Source organism: Heterodontus francisci, chromosome 18 (genome assembly GCF_036365525.1).
Source record: "Heterodontus francisci isolate sHetFra1 chromosome 18, sHetFra1.hap1, whole genome shotgun sequence".
Taxonomy (NCBI): Eukaryota; Metazoa; Chordata; class Chondrichthyes; order Heterodontiformes; family Heterodontidae; genus Heterodontus; species Heterodontus francisci.
Genome location: NC_090388.1, coordinates 64,088,361 through 64,106,185, shown reverse-complemented (window position 1 = coordinate 64,106,185; position 17,825 = coordinate 64,088,361). Strand labels below are relative to the sequence as shown.

Genomic DNA, 17,825 nt, shown 5'->3' with positions numbered 1-17,825 from the left:
ACCTTAAGTGGTGAATATTAAAACAGGTGCTACTCTTCATCAAGGATACTTTCATCGCATTTTATTGTAGTCATCATGTTGGTTTGGAGTCATGCACTGACTTTGAAAATAAGTTCAGAAAAGATTCCTTTTGATTGATGTTTCCAGTGACATTGTTAACGTGTGCAAACAGAGCTGAGCAGAAGAAGTATTTGTGCAAATCTTTACGGAGTAACGCCTACCATTTCTAATTAATCTAAAACAAAAAATAAAGATGAACTAAAGGGAAAACTGAAACAGTAATTGAAAATTCTGGAAATACACAGCAAGTCAGTTATTACCCGAAAGAAAAGAAACAGATTACTGTTTGTGTCTGATTCTTCAACAGTACTACACTTAGCAATTCTGCTGAATCATTCCATCTGATATGTTACTCTATTTTTCTTTCTTGTATAAATTAGAAATGGTAGGAGCTACTCCACAAATGTACTCACAAATACTTCCTCTGCTTATGTCTGTTTGCACGCTAAATGTATCTTGTATTTTTAAATTAAAATTGAAAGTGTGGAAGAAATTTGCTTGTATCAATCTACAAAACACAATCCAGGGAAAAACGAGACAGTTCAGGATCTCTGAAATACTACCTGATTGAACAGATGCAAGAATGTCTGAGTTGCTGAATGGTTCATTCAAAACTAGTATAGTCACATTGCAACCACTTTTAAAAAACAGTAAGTTCCATGTAGTGTTTGAAAGGAAGAAATGCAAAACATCTACCAAAATTTAGTTAAGGCTGCCTTCAATGCGACGAGGCAGAGACTGTTCACAGTAAACTGGGCAATTCTGTTAATGGAATGGGTAAAACGACAGAAGATCAGTGGGAGGTGTTCAAAAAAGAATTTAATATGATAGAGAACAACTTTATTCCTCATTTTAAAGCTTATATACATGATAGTGACATGCACTGTTTGAGTTAACTCGCCACGCCTCCTTCGACTGCACCTTCCAAACCTGCGATCTCTTTGACTCAGAAGGACAAGGGCAGCTGACACATGGTAACACCACCATCTGCAAATGCCTCTCCAAGCCACACACCATTCTGACTTGGTTATATATTGCTGTTCCTTCACTGTCGCTGGATCGAAATCCTGGAACTCCTTCCCTAATAGCACTGTGGGTGTACCCGCACCAGATGGACTGCAATAGTTCAAGAAGTGGCTCACCATAACCTTCTCAAGGGCAGTCAGGGTGGACAACAAATGCTGGCCCTGCCAGCGATGCCCACATCCCATGAAATGAATAAAAATAATTAAGGATAGCCAGCACAGTTTGTAAAAGGCAGATTATGCTTGACTAATCTAATTAAATAAAGTCCAATTTAAAACCTATTTCTCCCTAGAAATAAAGTAGCTAAGCATGCAAACATCAATGGAGAGCAGCACAACTGTATTAGCTAGCTAGCAAGCAAAACAATATGCAATGCCAATGCAAATTACCTTTGTTGACAGAATAGAGCTAGCTGTACCATGTCATGGACCTTAGCGGATGATCTTTGTGGATTCACACTGTGTTAGGAGTGCAAATTCGTCCAATAAACCATGAAACTCAAGGAGAAGATTGTTATTGTGCTTATTGGAGTGACACAGTAGAAAAATCAGCAAAAGGAAGAGGGATCATTTCTCACGGTGCTGTTGTCAAAAGACAATTTAATCCGTGATGGTCTCTGTGCAACTTCTCCACCTGCTTGCAATATGTGTCTGACGATGGGGCAGCCAACAAAAGGGCAGTGATCTCCAAATCAGGAGAATTTTATAGGATGTAGCAGATAGTACTTCAGGCGAATCATGTAACAGAAAAGCAGAGTAGGACAGGAAGGGACAGGGAGATTAATGTTAGGTCGTCAAGTCTAGTTTATTCATCTTCACAGGCTATTAAGCTAGGTCCTGGATTCTAAAATACAGAAACAGAATCTCTCATGGACAAAATGTGATTTGCTCACCAAAGCTAGTGATAAAATTAAATAAACACAATTACAAATAAGGAGCTCCCTTCAGTTCCTCCAATTAAGCAATTCTCTTAAATTCACCTATGTCCATATTTCAGTCTTTCACTGTCGATACCTAATCAGCTCTGACAAGATAATTATTAGGAAATAGCTTTTCTGAAAAAATGTGAGCTGTTGTTACTGTATATATTAATCAGTTACAAAATGTTTAGTTACTATCTGTAAGATTGTATTCAAGACTAACCAATTTATGTCCAAGCCAAATCCATTACTTGTTAGCAAAGGTGCACTTTTAACCTAATATGATACAGACAACTTTCAAATGACATTGGCCGCTCAGGTTATCTGCCCTCAAAATGGATAGTAATTTATGTTCATTTCAGTTACTGATCTTTGACACACTGTAAAACTTGACCTTTAATCAAATTCACAGTTTAAAAACAGCAGTTAATGACTGTTTCTAAATGCTCATTGAAACATAATACATTTTTACTGCATCTTCTCCGACAGTTTTTAAAACTACAAATGCAGCATGCATTTTGTTAAGGAATCGTAGTTTATCATAGATTAAAGCTATCTGTATTTACAAACTATTGTATATGGGTCAGCAGCACCTTATTTTTGCCAATATCACTCAGCCCTTTTACACTGTATTCTTGTACTCATGAGGAACTTAAAGTGCTGACTACTGGAGATTCCTTGAATTTTCGTGCCTGTTTTCCCCTCAATACAAGTTCTAGAACAATGTAATTCCAAATGGTTAGCTGCGGAATTGTGACATTTATATAGAAATATGTCCCAAGTGAAGTAACGCATGCCAGAGTGTAGAAATCAAGACATTCCCGAAATGATTTTTGCCTTTTTAAAATTGTGTTTACAAAACACAAGCCTTGAAACATATGTTTTAACATAGCCTAGCTGCTAGGTTACTTTAAAACACAAGTTTAAAGACCTCGAGCAGGGTTGTCCAACCTATTTGTGTGGGGAGGGGGGCACATTACAATTTTTGTTTTAGATAGGGGGCCGGTGAGACAATTTTGGAAAGATGTTCTATGTTCTATAGGGACTTTCAAAAGGCTTTTGGATAGGTATATGGATAAAGGAGAATGATGGGGTATAGATTAAATTGTCCTTGACAGAGGACAAAGGATCGGCACAACATTGTGGGCCGAAGGGCCTGTTCTGTGCTGTATGTTCTATGTTCTATGTTCTATAACGACATTAAAAATTCATCTTGCTGTTAATCAAAACAACAACAAATGTGCAATTTTTGTGAAGAAGCTTTACATGAGAAGACTAATTTATTTGCTTACTTTCTCATCTCGATGTTGGACACTGATTTAGTGAGATACCTGGCATTGTATTTACTTGCGCAAGTAGTCAGTGTTTATCCACACACTTGTAGCGATGCGTGTATTCTGGATAGATGTCCATCTGTCAGGAGAGATCTTGATCTGTCTGTCTGTCTGTCTGTGTCTCTCTCTCGCTCTTCCCCCCCTTCTCTGTCTTCCCCCCCCTTCTCTGTCTTCCCCCCCCTTCTCTGTCTTCCCCCCCCCCTCTCTGTCTTCACCCCCCTTCTCTGTCTTCACCCCCCTTCTCTGTCTTCACCCCCCTTCTCTGTCTTCACCCCCCTTCTCTGTCTTCACCCCCCCTTATCTGTCTTCACCCCCCCTTATCTGTCTTCACCCCCCCTTATCTGTCTTCACCCCCCCTTATCTGTCTTCACCCCCCCTTATCTGTCTTCACCCCCCCTTATCTGTCTTCACCCCCCCTCTGTCTTCACCCCCCCTTCTCTGTCTTCACCCCCCCTTCTCTGTCTTCCCCCCCTTCTCTGTCTTCCCCCCCTTCTCTGTCTTCCCCCCCCTTCTCTGTCTTCCCCCCCTTCTCTGTCTTCCCCCCCTTCTCTGTCTTCCCCCCCTTCTCTGTCTTCCCCCCCCATCTCTGTCTTCCCCCCCCCTTCTCTGTCTTCCCCCCCCCTTCTCTGTCTTCCCCCCCCTTCTCTGTCTTCCCCCCCCTTCTCTGTCTTCCCCCCCTTCTCTGTCTTCCCCCCCCTTCTCTGTCTTCCCCCCCCCTTCTCTGTCTTCCCCCCCCTTCTCTGTCTTCCCCCCCCTTCTCTGTCTTCCCCCCCCTTCTCTGTCTTCCCCCCCCTTCTCTGTCTTCCCCCCCCTTCTCTGTCTTCCCCCCCCCTTCTCTGTCTTCCCCCCCCTTCTCTGTCTTCCCCCCCCTTCTCTGTCTTCCCCCCCTTCTCTGTCTTCCCCCCCTTCTCTGTCTTCCCCCCTTCTCTGTCTTCCCCCCCCCTTCTCTGTCTTCCCCCCCCTTCTCTGTCTTCCCCCCCCTTCTCTGTCTTCCCCCCCCTTCTCTGTCTTCCCCCCCCTTCTCTGTCTTCCCCCCCCCTTCTCTGTCTTCCCCCCCCTTCTCTGTCTTCCCCCCCCTTCTCTGTCTTCCCCCCCCCTTCTCTGTCTTCCCCCCCCCCCTTCTCTGTCTTCCCCCCCCCCTTCTCTGTCTTCCCCCCCCCTTCTCTGTCTTCCCCCCCCCCTTCTCTGTCTTCCCCCCCCCTTCTCTGTCTTCCCCCCCCTTCTCTGTCTTCCCCCCCTTTCTCTGTCTTCCCCCCCCTTCTCTGTCTTCCCACCCCCTTTCTGTCTTCCCACCCTCCTTCTCTGTCTTCCCATCCCCCCCCCACTGTCTTCCCATTCCCCCCCCCCCCCACTGTCTTCCCATTCCCCCCCCCCCCACTGTCTTCCCATCCCCCCCCCACTGTCTTCCCATCCCCCCCCACTGTCTTCCCATCCCCCCCCACTGTCTTCCCATCCCCCCACCCACTGTCTTCCCATCCCCCCACCCACTGTCTTCCCATCCTCCCGCCACTGTCCTCCCATCCCGCCCCACTGTCTTCCCATCCCGCCCCACTGTCTTCCCATCCCGCCCCACTGTCTTCCCATCCCCCCCCACTGTCTTCCCATCCCCCCCACTGTCTTCCCATCCCCCCCCACTGTCTTCCCATCCCCCCCCACTGTCTTCCCATCCTCCTCCCCCCCGCCACTGTCTTCCCATCACCCCCCCACTGTCTTCCCATCCTCCCGCCACTGTCCTCCCATCCTCCTCCCCCCCGCCACTGTCTTCCCATCCCCCCCCACTGTCTTCCCATCCTCCTCCCCCCCGCCACTGTCTTCCTATCCTGCTCCCCCCCGCCACTGTCTTCCCATCCTCCCCCCCCGCCACTGTCTTCCCATCCTGCTCCCCCCCGCCACTGTCTTCCCATCCTGCTCCCCCCCGCCACTGTCTTCCCATCCTGCTCCCCCCCGCCACTGTCTTCCCATCCTCCTCCCCCCCGCCACTGTCTTCCCATCCTCCTCCCCCCCGCCACTGTCTTCCCATCCTCCTCCCCCCCGCCACTGTCTTCCCATCCTCCTCCCCCCCGCCACTGTCTTCCCATCCTCCTCCCCCCCGCCACTGTCTTCCCATCCTCCTCCCCCCCGCCACTGTCTTCCCATCCTCCTCCCCCCCGCCACTGTCTTCCCATCCTCCTCCCCCCCGCCACTGTCTTCCCATCCTCCTCCCCCCGCCACTGTCTTCCCATCCTCCTCCCCCCCGCCACTGTCTTCCCATCCTCCTCCCCCCCGCCACTGTCTTCCCATCCTCCTCCCCCCCGCCACTGTCTTCCCATCCTCCTCCCCCCCGCCACTGTCTTCCCATCCTCCTCCCCCCCGCCACTGTCTTCCCATCCTCCTCCCCCCCGCCACTGTCTTCCCATCCTCCTCCCCCCCGCCACTGTCTTCCCATCCTCCTCCCCCCCGCCACTGTCTTCCCATCCTCCTCCCCCCCGCCACTGTCTTCCCATCCTCCTCCCCCCCGCCACTGTCTTCCCATCCTCCTCCCCCCCGCCACTGTCTTCCCATCCTCCTCCCCCCCGCCACTGTCTTCCCATCCTCCTCCCCCCCGCCACTGTCTTCCCATCCTCCTCCCCCCCGCCACTGTCTTCCCATCCTCCTCCCCCCCGCCACTGTCTTCCCATCCTCCTCCCCCCCGCCACTGTCTTCCCATCCTCCTCCCCCCCGCCACTGTCTTCCCATCCTCCTCCCCCCCGCCACTGTCTTCCCATCCTCCTCCCCCCCGCCACTGTCTTCCCATCCTCCTCCCCCCCGCCACTGTCTTCCCATCCTCCTCCCCCCCGCCACTGTCTTCCCATCCTCCTCCCCCCCGCCACTGTCTTCCCATCCTCCTCCCCCCCGCCACTGTCTTCCCATCCTCCTCCCCCCCGCCACTGTCTTCCCATCCTCCTCCCCCCCGCCACTGTCTTCCCATCCTCCTCCCCCCCGCCACTGTCTTCCCATCCTCCTCCCCCCCGCCACTGTCTTCCCATCCTCCTCCCCCCCGCCACTGTCTTCCCATCCTCCTCCCCCCCGCCACTGTCTTCCCATCCTCCTCCCCCCCGCCACTGTCTTCCCATCCTCCTCCCCCCCGCCACTGTCTTCCCATCCTCCTCCCCCCCGCCACTGTCTTCCCATCCTCCTCCCCCCCGCCACTGTCTTCCCATCCTCCTCCCCCCCGCCACTGTCTTCCCATCCTCCTCCTCCCCGCCACTGTCTTCCCATCCTCCTCCCCCCCGCCACTGTCTTCCCATCCTCCTCCCCCCCGCCACTGTCTTCCCATCCTCCTCCCACCCGCCACTGTCTTCCCATCCTCCTCCCCCCCGCCACTGTCTTCCCATCCTCCTCCCCCCCGCCACTGTCTTCCCATCCTCCTCCCCCCCGCCACTGTCTTCCCATCCTCCTCCCCCCCGCCACTGTCTTCCCATCCTCCTCCCCCCCGCCACTGTCTTCCCATCCTCCTCCCCCCCGCCACTGTCTTCCCATCCTCCTCCCCCCCGCCACTGTCTTCCCATCCTCCTCCCCCCCGCCACTGTCTTCCCATCCTCCTCCCCCCCGCCACTGTCTTCCCATCCTCCTCCCCCCCGCCACTGTCTTCCCATCCTCCTCCCCCCCGCCACTGTCTTCCCATCCTCCTCCCCCCCGCCACTGTCTTCCCATCCTCCTCCCCCCCGCCACTGTCTTCCCATCCTCCTCCCCCCCGCCACTGTCTTCCCATCCTCCTCCCCCCCGCCACTGTCTTCCCATCCTCCTCCCACCCGCCACTGTCTTCCCATCCTCCTCCCCCCCGCCACTGTCTTCCCATCCTCCTCCCCCCCGCCACTGTCTTCCCATCCTCCTCCCCCCCGCCACTGTCTTCCCATCCTCCTCCCCCCCGCCACTGTCTTCCCATCCTCCTCCCCCCCGCCACTGTCTTCCCATCCTCCTCCCCCCCGCCACTGTCTTCCCATCCTCCTCCCCCCCGCCACTGTCTTCCCATCCTCCTCCCCCCCGCCACTGTCTTCCCATCCTCCTCCCCCCCGCCACTGTCTTCCCATCCTCCTCCCCCCCGCCACTGTCTTCCCATCCTCCTCCCACCCGCCACTGTCTTCCCATCCTCCTCCCCCCCGCCACTGTCTTCCCATCCTCCTCCCCCCCGCCACTGTCTTCCCATCCTCCTCCCCCCCGCCACTGTCTTCCCATCCTCCTCCCCCCCCGCCACTGTCTTCCCATCCTCCTCCCCCCCGCCACTGTCTTCCCATCCTCCTCCCCCCCGCCACTGTCTTCCCATCCTCCTCCCCCCCGCCACTGTCTTCCCATCCTCCTCCCCCCCGCCACTGTCTTCCCATCCTCCTCCCCCCCGCCACTGTCTTCCCATCCTCCTCCCCCCCGCCACTGTCTTCCCATCCTCCTCCCCCCCGCCACTGTCTTCCCATCCTCCTCCCCCCCGCCACTGTCTTCCCATCCTCCTCCCCCCCGCCACTGTCTTCCCATCCTCCTCCCCCCCGCCACTGTCTTCCCATCCTCCTCCCCCCCGCCACTGTCTTCCCATCCTCCTCCCCCCCGCCACTGTCTTCCCATCCCCCCCGCCACTGTCTTCCCATCCCCCCCGCCACTGTCTTCCCATCCCCCCCGCCACTGTCTTCCCATCCCCCCCGCCACTGTCTTCCCATCCTCCTCCCCCCCGCCACTGTCTTCCCATCCTCCTCCCCCCCGCCACTGTCTTCCCATCCTCCTCCCCCCGCCACTGTCTTCCCATCCCCCCCGCCACTGTCTTCCCATCCCCCCCCGCCACTGTCTTCCCATCCCCCCCGCCACTGTCTTCCCATCCCCCCCGCCACTGTCTTCCCATCCCCCCCGCCACTGTCTTCCCATCCCCCCCGCCACTGTCTTCCCATCCCCCCCGCCACTGTCTTCCCATCCCCCCCGCCACTGTCTTACCATCCCCCCGCCACTGTCTTACCATCCCCCCCGCCACTGTCTTACCATCCTCCCCGCCACTGTCTTCCCATCCTCCTCCCCCCTGCCACTGTCTTCCCATCCCCCCCCCCCACTGTCTTCCCATCCTGCTCCCCCCCCCACTGTCTTCCCATCCTGCTCCCCCCCCACTGTCTTCCCATCCTCCTCCCCCCCGCCACTGTCTTCCCATCCTCCTCCCCCCCCCCACTGTCTTCCCATCCTCCTCCCCCCCCCCACTGTCTTCCCATCCTCCTCCCCCCCCGCCACTGTCTTCCCATCCTCCTCCCCCCCGCCACTGTCTTCCCATCCTCCTCCCCCCCGCCACTGTCTTCCCATCCTCCTCCCCCCCGCCACTGTCTTCCCATCCTCCTCCCCCCGCCACTGTCTTCCCATCCTCCTCCCCCCCGCCACTGTCTTCCCATCCTCCTCCCCCCCGCCACTGTCTTCCCATCCTCCTCCCCCCCGCCACTGTCTTCCCATCCTCCTCCCCCCCGCCACTGTCTTCCCATCCTCCTCCCCCCCGCCACTGTCTTCCCATCCTCCTCCCCCCCGCCACTGTCTTCCCATCCTCCTCCCCCCCCGCCACTGTCTTCCCATCCCCCCCGCCACTGTCTTCCCATCCCCCCCGCCACTGTCTTCCCATCCCCCCCGCCACTGTCTTCCCATCCCCCCCGCCACTGTCTTCCCATCCCCCCCGCCACTGTCTTCCCATCCCCCCGCCACTGTCTTCCCATCCTCCCCTCCCCACTGTCTTCCCATCCTCCCCCCCGCCACTGTCTTCCCATCCTCCTCCCCCCCCGCCACTGTCTTCCCATCCCCCCCGCCACTGTCTTCCCATCCCCCCCGCCACTGTCTTCCCATCCCCCCCGCCACTGTCTTCCCATCCCCCCCGCCACTGTCTTCCCATCCCCCCCGCCACTGTCTTCCCATCCTCCCCTCCCCACTGTCTTCCCATCCTCCCCCCCCCACTGTCTTCCCATCCTCCTCGCCCCCCACTCCCTTTCTCCCCCCCCGCCCCCCCCCCCCTCCCTCGGACAGTTGCTGAGATTGGGAACTGACAGCAAAGCAGGTTTGTGGTTGGCTAACTTTATCAAAAAATCGCAACTGTCAGTTTCACAGCTGGCAGTTGCTGAGAGCAGGACCAGCGACCTCCGAACTTCTGACATCTTCGTAGTTTTCTGACAGGCTTTTAAAAAAAGAAAATCAGAACCTGCCAGAAGACCACAAAGCTGTCTGAAGTTTGGAAGCTGCTGTTCCTGCTTTCAGTGCTTGTCAGCTGTGAAACTGACAATTGCGATCTTTTTTTAAAGCTGGTCTGGTCAGAAACAAAAGGTCAATGGCGGATTTCTGAAATCCCAATGTCAAAAATCCGCCATTTGGCGGAAATTTCTCATCCCTGAAATTACCAGTCACCAACTTCAAATTTTTTTGACTGTGGCCAATAGTGTCTGTATAGAGACACATTGCTTACCCCTGTGGTTGATGAAGGGAATGCAGTGCCTTTTGTCAATATGGATTTTCAGAAAGCGTTTGATAAAGTGCCACATAAAAGGCTGGTTAACAAAATTGAGGCTCATGGGACAGGGGGGTCAGTGTTCAGTTGGATAAAAAATTAGCTTAAGGATGTAAAACGGAGCTGTGGTAAATGGTGGTTTTTCAGACTGGAGGATGGTGGACAGTGGTGTTCTCAAGTGTTAGCGCTGGGACCACTTTTTTTTTGCTATATATGAAGTGACTTGGATTTGGAATACAGAGTCGAATTTCAAAATTTGCCTATGATACCAAACTTGGAGGAATGGCAAACGGTGAGGATGGTACAAAGTGCCCGCAACAGGACATAAATAGGCTAGCAGAAGAGGTGATAGAATAAGTGTGAGGTGATGGATTTTGGCAGAAGGGTTTGGGTGATGCAATATAGATTTAATGGCACAGTTCCAAAGAGTGTACAGGAACAGAGGGACCTGGGGTCAAAGAACAAAGAACAGTACAGCACAGGAACAGGCCATTCGGCCCTCCAAGCCTGCGCCGATCTTGATGCCTGCCTAAACTAACACCTTCGCATGTACATCGATCTTTGAAGGTGGCAGGGCATATTGAGAGAGTGGTTAGCAAAGCATATGGGATCTTGGGTTTCATAAATAAAGGCATTGAGTACAAAAGCAGGGAAGTTTTGCTGAACCTTTATAAAGCTCTGGTTAGGCTACAACTAGAGTATTGCAACCAATTCTGGTCACCACACTTTAGGAAGGATGTGAGGGTCCTCAAGAGGATGCAAAGGAGATTTACCAGAATGGCTCCAGGGATGAGGGAATTTACTTACATGGTTAGGTTGGAAAAGCTGGAGTTGTTCTCCATGGAGCAAAGGAGATTGAGGGGAGATTTGATGGAGGTGTACAAGATTATGACAGGTTTAGATAAGTAAGACAAGGAAAAAAGGTTCCTATCAACTGATGGTACAAGGATTACGGGACAAAGATTTGAGGTTTCGAGCGAGAGATGTGGCGGAATGTGAGGAAGAACTTTTTCACACAGCGAGTGGTAATGACCTGGAACTCACTGTCCACAAGGGTGCTAGAAGTGGAGACAATCAATGATTTCAAAAGGAAATTGGATGGCCACTTGAATGAAATAAATTTGTAGGGCTACGGGGATCGAGCGGGGGAGTGGGACTGACTGGATTGCTTTGTGGAGTACCAGCATGGACTCGATGGGCCAAATGGCATTCCTCTATACTGTAAATGACTTATGACTCTCTATAAAGTAGTGGACAGGGGAATGCCTATGGATGTTATCTACATGGACTTTCAGAAGGCATTTGATAAAGTCCCTCATAAGAGACTGTTAGCTCAAGTTGATGCCCATAGAATTGAAGGAAAATTATTGATCAGGGTAGAAAATTAGCTGAACGGCAGGAGGCAGAGAGTAAGGATAATTGGTAAGTACTTTAATTGGCAGGATGTGACTAGTGGTGTCCCGCAGGGATCTGTGTGGGGGGCCTCAATATTTATTAACGACTTAGATGATGGGCTAGAAAGCCACATATCCAAATTTGCTGATGACAAAGATAGATGGCTTTTTTAAACATTTGTTCATAGGATGTGAGCATCGGTGTCAAGGCCAGTGTTTATTGCTCATCCCTAATAGATCTTGAGAAGGTTGGTGATGAGCTGCCTTTTTGAACTGCTGCAGTCGATTTGGTGTAGGGACACAAACAGTGCTGTTAGGGAGGGAGTTCCAGATTTTTGATCCAGTGACAGTGAAGGAACGGCAATATAGTTCCGTCAGGATGGTGTGTGGTTTGGAAGGGAACTTGCAGGTGGTGGTGTTCCCATGCATCTGCTGCCCTTGTCCTTCTAGGTGGTAGAGGTCGTGGGTTTGGAAGGTACAGTCAAAGGAGCCTTGGTGAGTTGCTGCAGTGCTTGTTAACTTTTTTTAAATTCATACTTGGAATGTGAGCGTCGCTGGCAGGGCATTTATTGCCCATCCCTAATTGCTCTTGAGAAGCAGGTGGTGAGCTGCCTTCTTGAACCACTGCCATTTATGGGCCCCCCCCCCCCCCCCACTCATGACTGGAGGCAGGGGGGTGATTATGTTGGGGGTGGGGGGGGTGCGGATGGTTAGGCTGAAACAGCCATCCTACCCAGATGCCAATTGAGGCCCTTAAGTGGCTGTTAAAAGGCCACTTAAGGGCCTCTTTCCCCCTGCCGCTGCAACGTAACCAACAGCAGGTGGAGCCTCCACCACGCAGGGAAGTCACCTCTAAATATGCGGATTTGGGGTGGTTCCCCATCTATGGCTATCTATGGCCCTTGGAGGACCTCTGCTGGCAAAAGCAGTACCATTCTGGAACCCCCCCCCCCCCCACCTCCTTGGACCTCATGCCCACCCTCCCACCTCCCCCTCTTTGGGGCCTTCCAGGTGGCTCCGGCAACCCCGCCTCACTTACCTGAGGTCTGGGGTTCCAGCACTGGGCCTGGGTCCAAGGCCTCTGCAGTATCGGCAGTGGCCACCGCTCCCAGTGGTACTGCTGAGCTGCTGGCCCTGTGATTGGCCGGCAGCTCTTGGAGGCAGGATTCCCATCTTTAAAGGGACAGAGATCTTGGAGCTGGGCACTTTGGTTCAGAAACAGCATATGATTGCGCTGGGAAGCTCGAAAAGACCAGGGTTTCCGCTCCACTTTTTGGCTCGGTGCCGGGAGCCCCACTGGCACTACAAAATCCAGCCCAATGTGTGAAATACACCCACGGTGCTTTTAAAGGTGGGAGTTCTACGATGTTGACAAAACGACAGTGAAGGAACGGCAATATAGTGCCAAGTCACAATGGTGAGTGACCTGGAGGGGAACCTGCAGGTGGTGGTGTTCTCATTAAAGGTCTGCTCGGGTCTGCAAATTAAACCCGACCCGAGCCCAACAGAACCACATCCGACCTGGCCCGAGTCCTTTCATTTTTTCCTGCGCCCGACCTGACCACCGGAATATAATCAACTTTATTGAAGAGATTGTGCTCTGCCTTGGATGGAATCGCTCACTGCAGACTAGTACGGGGTGTTTCTCGCCTTGACGTCCTGGATGTCACTGTGCTTGACCCAAGCCGAGCCTGAAGGCTCGACCCGGAAGAGCAACCGGACCTGACACATGTTGTCGGGTCCCATTGGGTTCGGCTCGGGTAGCCATGCTCTAGTTCCCATGTGTCTGCTGTCCTTGTTCTTCTCAGTGGTAAAGATCATGGGTTTAGAAGGTGCTGTCAAAGGAGCCTTGATGAGTTGCTGCAGTGCATCTTGTAGATGGTACACACTACTGCCACTGTGCACCAGTGATGGAGGGAGTGAATGTTGAAGGTGGTGGATGGAGTGCCAATCAAGCGGGCTGCTTTGTCTTGGATGGTGTTGAGCTTCTTGAGTGTTGTTGGATCTGCAGGCAAGTGGAGAGTATTCCATCACATTCCTGATTTGGTCAGGAGGTGAGTTACTCACCACAGAATTCCTAGCCTCTGACCTGCTTTTGTAGGCACGGTATTTATATGGGTGGTTCAATTAAGTTTCTGATCAATGTTAGCCTCCAGGATATTGGAGTGGGGGAATTCAGTGACAGTAATGCCATTGAATTTCAAGGGAAGATAGTTAGATTCTCTCTCTTGTTGGAGATGCGCATTGCTGTTTTATTCCTGAAGGCTAGTTGGTGAAGAATGATACTGGAGCCAGTCTGTACTTAGTCTTAAATTTATTCAGGGTGAAACATTGCAAACATACTCCTCCTAATTCAATGGCACCATAGTGTCAGTAAGTGTCTCTTTTACATGCTTAGGTGAAACCCCAATTAATGCCCTCCACCTGCTTATAACTAAACACATTTTATATAGAACTAACAATTGCCTTGCACTTGTGTGGCGTGAATGTTATTTGCTGTTTATCAGCCCAAGCCTGAATGCTGTCCAGGTCTTGCTGTCCAGGATTTTTGTTTTCCAAAGGTATTAAGGGATAAGGGGAAAAAGTGGGTATATGGAGTTAGGGCACATAGGATCTCATTGAATGAGGAGTAGGCTCGGGCCTAAATGGCCCACTCCTAATCCTATGTTCCTAGGAGAACGGTGGCTTCAGAAAATGGGCTCCTTGTGGGAATAGTTTGGTCTAAGAAGTAGTAAGTAAATATATCACTAAAGAGGAGGTCAGGATCTCATTCTGGGACCTTCCTTCTGTGCTATTATTATGAGAATTTAGCATGATGTTGAGTACTTGTAGATGCATTCATCCCCCTTCTAACCTGTACCCAATAACAAGAAAGAAGGAATTGCATTTATAGAGGGCCTTTTGCAACCTCAGGATTTTCCAAAGCAGTTTACAACCAATGAAATAATTTGGAGGCACAGGAAATGTGGCGGCCAATTCGTGCACAGCAAGCTCCCACAAACAGCATTGTGATAAAGACCAGATAATCTGTTCTGGTGATGTTGGTTGAGCGACAAATATCGGCCAGGACACTGGGAAGAAATCCCCCTCTCTACTTCAAATGTTGCCATATTGCCATGGGATCTTTTTACATCCGCCTGAGAGGGCTGACAGGGCCTCGGTTTAAGGTCTCACTGAAAGATGGTACCTCTGACAGTGCAGTACTCCTTCAGTACTGCACTGGAGTGTCAGCTTAGATTTTGTGATCAAACCTCTGGAATTTGGCTTAAACCCACAACCTTTTGAGACAGGAGTCTATCACTAAGCCACAGTTGCCACACACATTGGAACAAGGACAGGCCATTCAGCTTCAACTCTGTGAACAAAATGTAAATGTAAATAAAAATTCTTCTGTGAGAATTTGCGTGAGTATCAAGTATCATGGTTTGAGTTTTCATGTAATGTAATGGCTTTTAAATCAAATAGATAAGTAAAGATTAAACTAATGTCCATTTTTTATTTTGTTCTGTAGCATCAGTACTAGAAGACCAGTTGGAAAAGCTGACTTCAAAGTACAGCCACACCACTCCAGTTATACTGGATGTGAAGAAAGACGGAGATAAACTTTCCTCATTGGTGAAATCGCATGACCTTGTGATCAGGTTAGTTTATGTCCTGCCACTCGTATAAAGTTTTCTACTCGCCAATGGAAACGTCTTAATTCATTCCAGTCTTGACATCACCTCGCAGAGTAAACCTCTTTCCCTTGAGGATAGAATTTTATCTTCTCTAGGAAGCTGTTTAAGAAGAATTTTTGGTACAGTGTATTCGTTTCATGCTGAGCAATGCCATGGAGCAGTAGAAAGCTAGTTATATTGTGTGATGATATTTCTGTTCCTGATTGTAGCTGAAGAGATAGAGGGAGAGCACTGAGCAGGTGTAGAGTTCCATTCTGAGAGAGGGAATCTCAGTAGGATCTGTTGGGTTTAATTTTTGTATTAGTAGTGTTGTAGGGCATTCTAGAGAAAGTCTTAGACTTCGGTAAAGGTCAACTAACAACTCTTTATTATTCAGTTACTATATACACTCTCCACAAGCCACCTAAGCGAATATCCTTCGTGTTGCTGTACCTTCTTCCTCTCAAGTCAATCTCATGTGACTGTTACATCATCACTCATACAGTGGGAGGGGTCTCTCAGTATCTTCGGTATTAACCCTTTACAACCTTATACTACATCTCCCCTCAAGTCTTTATCCAACATTTTTCCAAATATATATACATTTATAACTACTCTACTACTCTGTCTCCCCCCAAGTCTCTGATTTTACAGATTCAGTCTCATCGGAGGTTTGACAACTCTCCCTGAGCTGGTTGTAATCTGTCTGGGATGATCAGTAGTCTTCGTAAGAAGTCTAGTTTCTGACCTGGTGTTTTGTTTCTATGGGTTGTAGTATTCCATTCGGTTTGGGTTTGTTCATCTTAATCTGGATCTTGCAGATGGATTTGCGGGATAAGAATGATATTCCTCCAATTCCTTTGTATGTTCCTTTAATTCATTTGTACAAACATACAATCGCTGAGTCCTCATGTTTATGGATTACTGTACCTTCTCATTCCAGGTCACATATCCAAACTTTTTGACCATTGTTTAATTTGGGTCAGCTTCTCGCTCGAAATCTCCGATTGTAATTCCGGGTTTGTTTCCATATGTAGGAGTTTTCTCTTTCTCAAACTTTCTCATAATCATCTGTCTTCAATCCAGGTACTAATTGTTGAGGCAATACTGGATGCTGTGTTCTTAACTTCCTTCCCAACAGTAATTCTGCTGGTGACAATCCGCACAGTAGTGCTGTTGAACAATAATCTAGGAGTGAGATCGGAAGATCTTCATTTCTCTTGAGTAAAGATTTTATGGTTCTCACACCTCGTTCTGCCTCGCTCTTGGACTGTGAAGACCTCGGTGAGCTTGTAAAATGCTGAAAGTCCATCTTCACGGCAAACTGGGTAAAACATTCCTTCTCAAACTGTGGTCTGATGCCTGATTGATATTTCATTCAGAATCCCATGTGTGGCGAAGCTGTCCTTAAGGATTCTGATAATACCTTGATGCTTGTAGAACGTAATTGTCGGACTGCTAGCCACCTGGAAATGTAGCCGATAATGATAATATATGACTTCCCACCAAAGATGAATAAATCCATGATTAGCCTTTGCTAATGGCTAGTTGGAAATTGGGTAGTCAACAGCGGTTCGCGGTGTTCTGGCCTCTGTATCACGCATGTCTGACAGTTGTTGATCGTGGTCTCGATACCCTTAGATATCCCACACCACCATATTGAAGATCGTGCCCTCTCTTTGCACTTGATTATACCCAAATGGCCCTGGTGTAATCGATCTAAGATATCGGATCTCATTGAAGTAGGAATAACAATTCTTTCATTGTAAAATAATAAATCATTAATTATGGTAAAGTATTTCCTATACTCATGGAACGTCTTCATTGTTCTCCCTTCTGAACTTCCTTGTGGCCGCCAATGTGTACAATATTGTCTCATGCGAATGTATTCCTTGTCATTCTTCTGTGCTTGTCATATTTCTCGCAACTTCTGTGTGCTTGTTGGCCAACTTTGTGCTGTGTGTTGCGAGTATGACTCTGTCACCACGAATTTCAAGACTTCCTATGATTGATGATCTACGCTTGCCCTTGATAGTGCATCGGTTGACGATTAGAAGGAATTGTTTACCTTTGACTTTGGTTACCTTTTTAATCAGCTGCAGTTGCAAGAATGCATTGCTGCTCAGTAAAGAAAATTCTTGATTGTGTAAGACGTATAAAGTCTCTACCAGTTTTCTTCCTTTTATGCTGAAGAGTTGCTTGGAGTTTGCCTTTTACTCGCAGTTGTGTCCCGCCTGGACCATGCAACTGTATTTCTGTCAGTTGCAGGTAATGTCTCTTTCACACAAGGCTCCCGGTCAGATAAAACTGCTAGTCCCTATGTCAAGCTTAAAATTCATGAGGTGTCCATTCACATAGGTGTCTGCTGTCCAGAGATCTTCGTCCGGATTACTGATTTCTTCCAAGAAATCTCCTGGTTCTTTCTCTTATGGATATTGTTATACTTGATTCACTGTTCTTTGTGTGAAGGTCTTTTGCTTTGTACCTTCTAAACAAAGAAATTTTGTTGTGGCACAACTTCCTATAGTGTCCTGTTTTTACACAATTTACACAAAAGCACTCAGCTTTACTTGCTGGCTACTGCTCTCATCTGTGGGTCTTCTTGGCTCCACAATATTGGCAAGGTTTTCCTATGTCATTCGCCTTCTCATCTGTATGTTTTTTCTGTTCCTCAAAGTGTTTCCCTGGCTTTGGCTTAACCAGTTGGATGGGCATTGGACTCCTTCTCATCCGCAGCTTGTCCTCAGCTCGTAGGATCTCCCTATTCCTTTTGCGACCTACAACCATGTCTTACAATTTGAATGGTCTTTTCCAGTGTAACGCCTTCCTTGTATTTCAACAGGTCTGACAAGGATTCATCTACAATACCGATGACGATCCTGTCTCTGATTAGTTCTGCCTTTAATTGGCTGTATTCGCAACCTTCTGCCAATCTATACAGGTCATTAATATAGGATTCTACAGATTCGTCAA

At 50.6% G+C, this 17,825-nt stretch overlaps 1 protein-coding gene across 2 annotated transcripts in view; it reads left to right on the top strand.

Annotated features, from left to right (window-relative positions):
* aass (aminoadipate-semialdehyde synthase) overlaps positions 1–17,825 on the top strand; it is a 122,670-nt gene that overhangs the window by 62,041 nt on the left and 42,804 nt on the right. For both annotated transcript variants that reach the window (XM_068050892.1, XM_068050893.1), the window contains exon 15: positions 14,708–14,837. In XM_068050892.1, the coding sequence (XP_067906993.1) occupies positions 14,708–14,837 (130 nt within the window). The remainder of the gene's footprint in view (positions 1–14,707; positions 14,838–17,825) is intronic.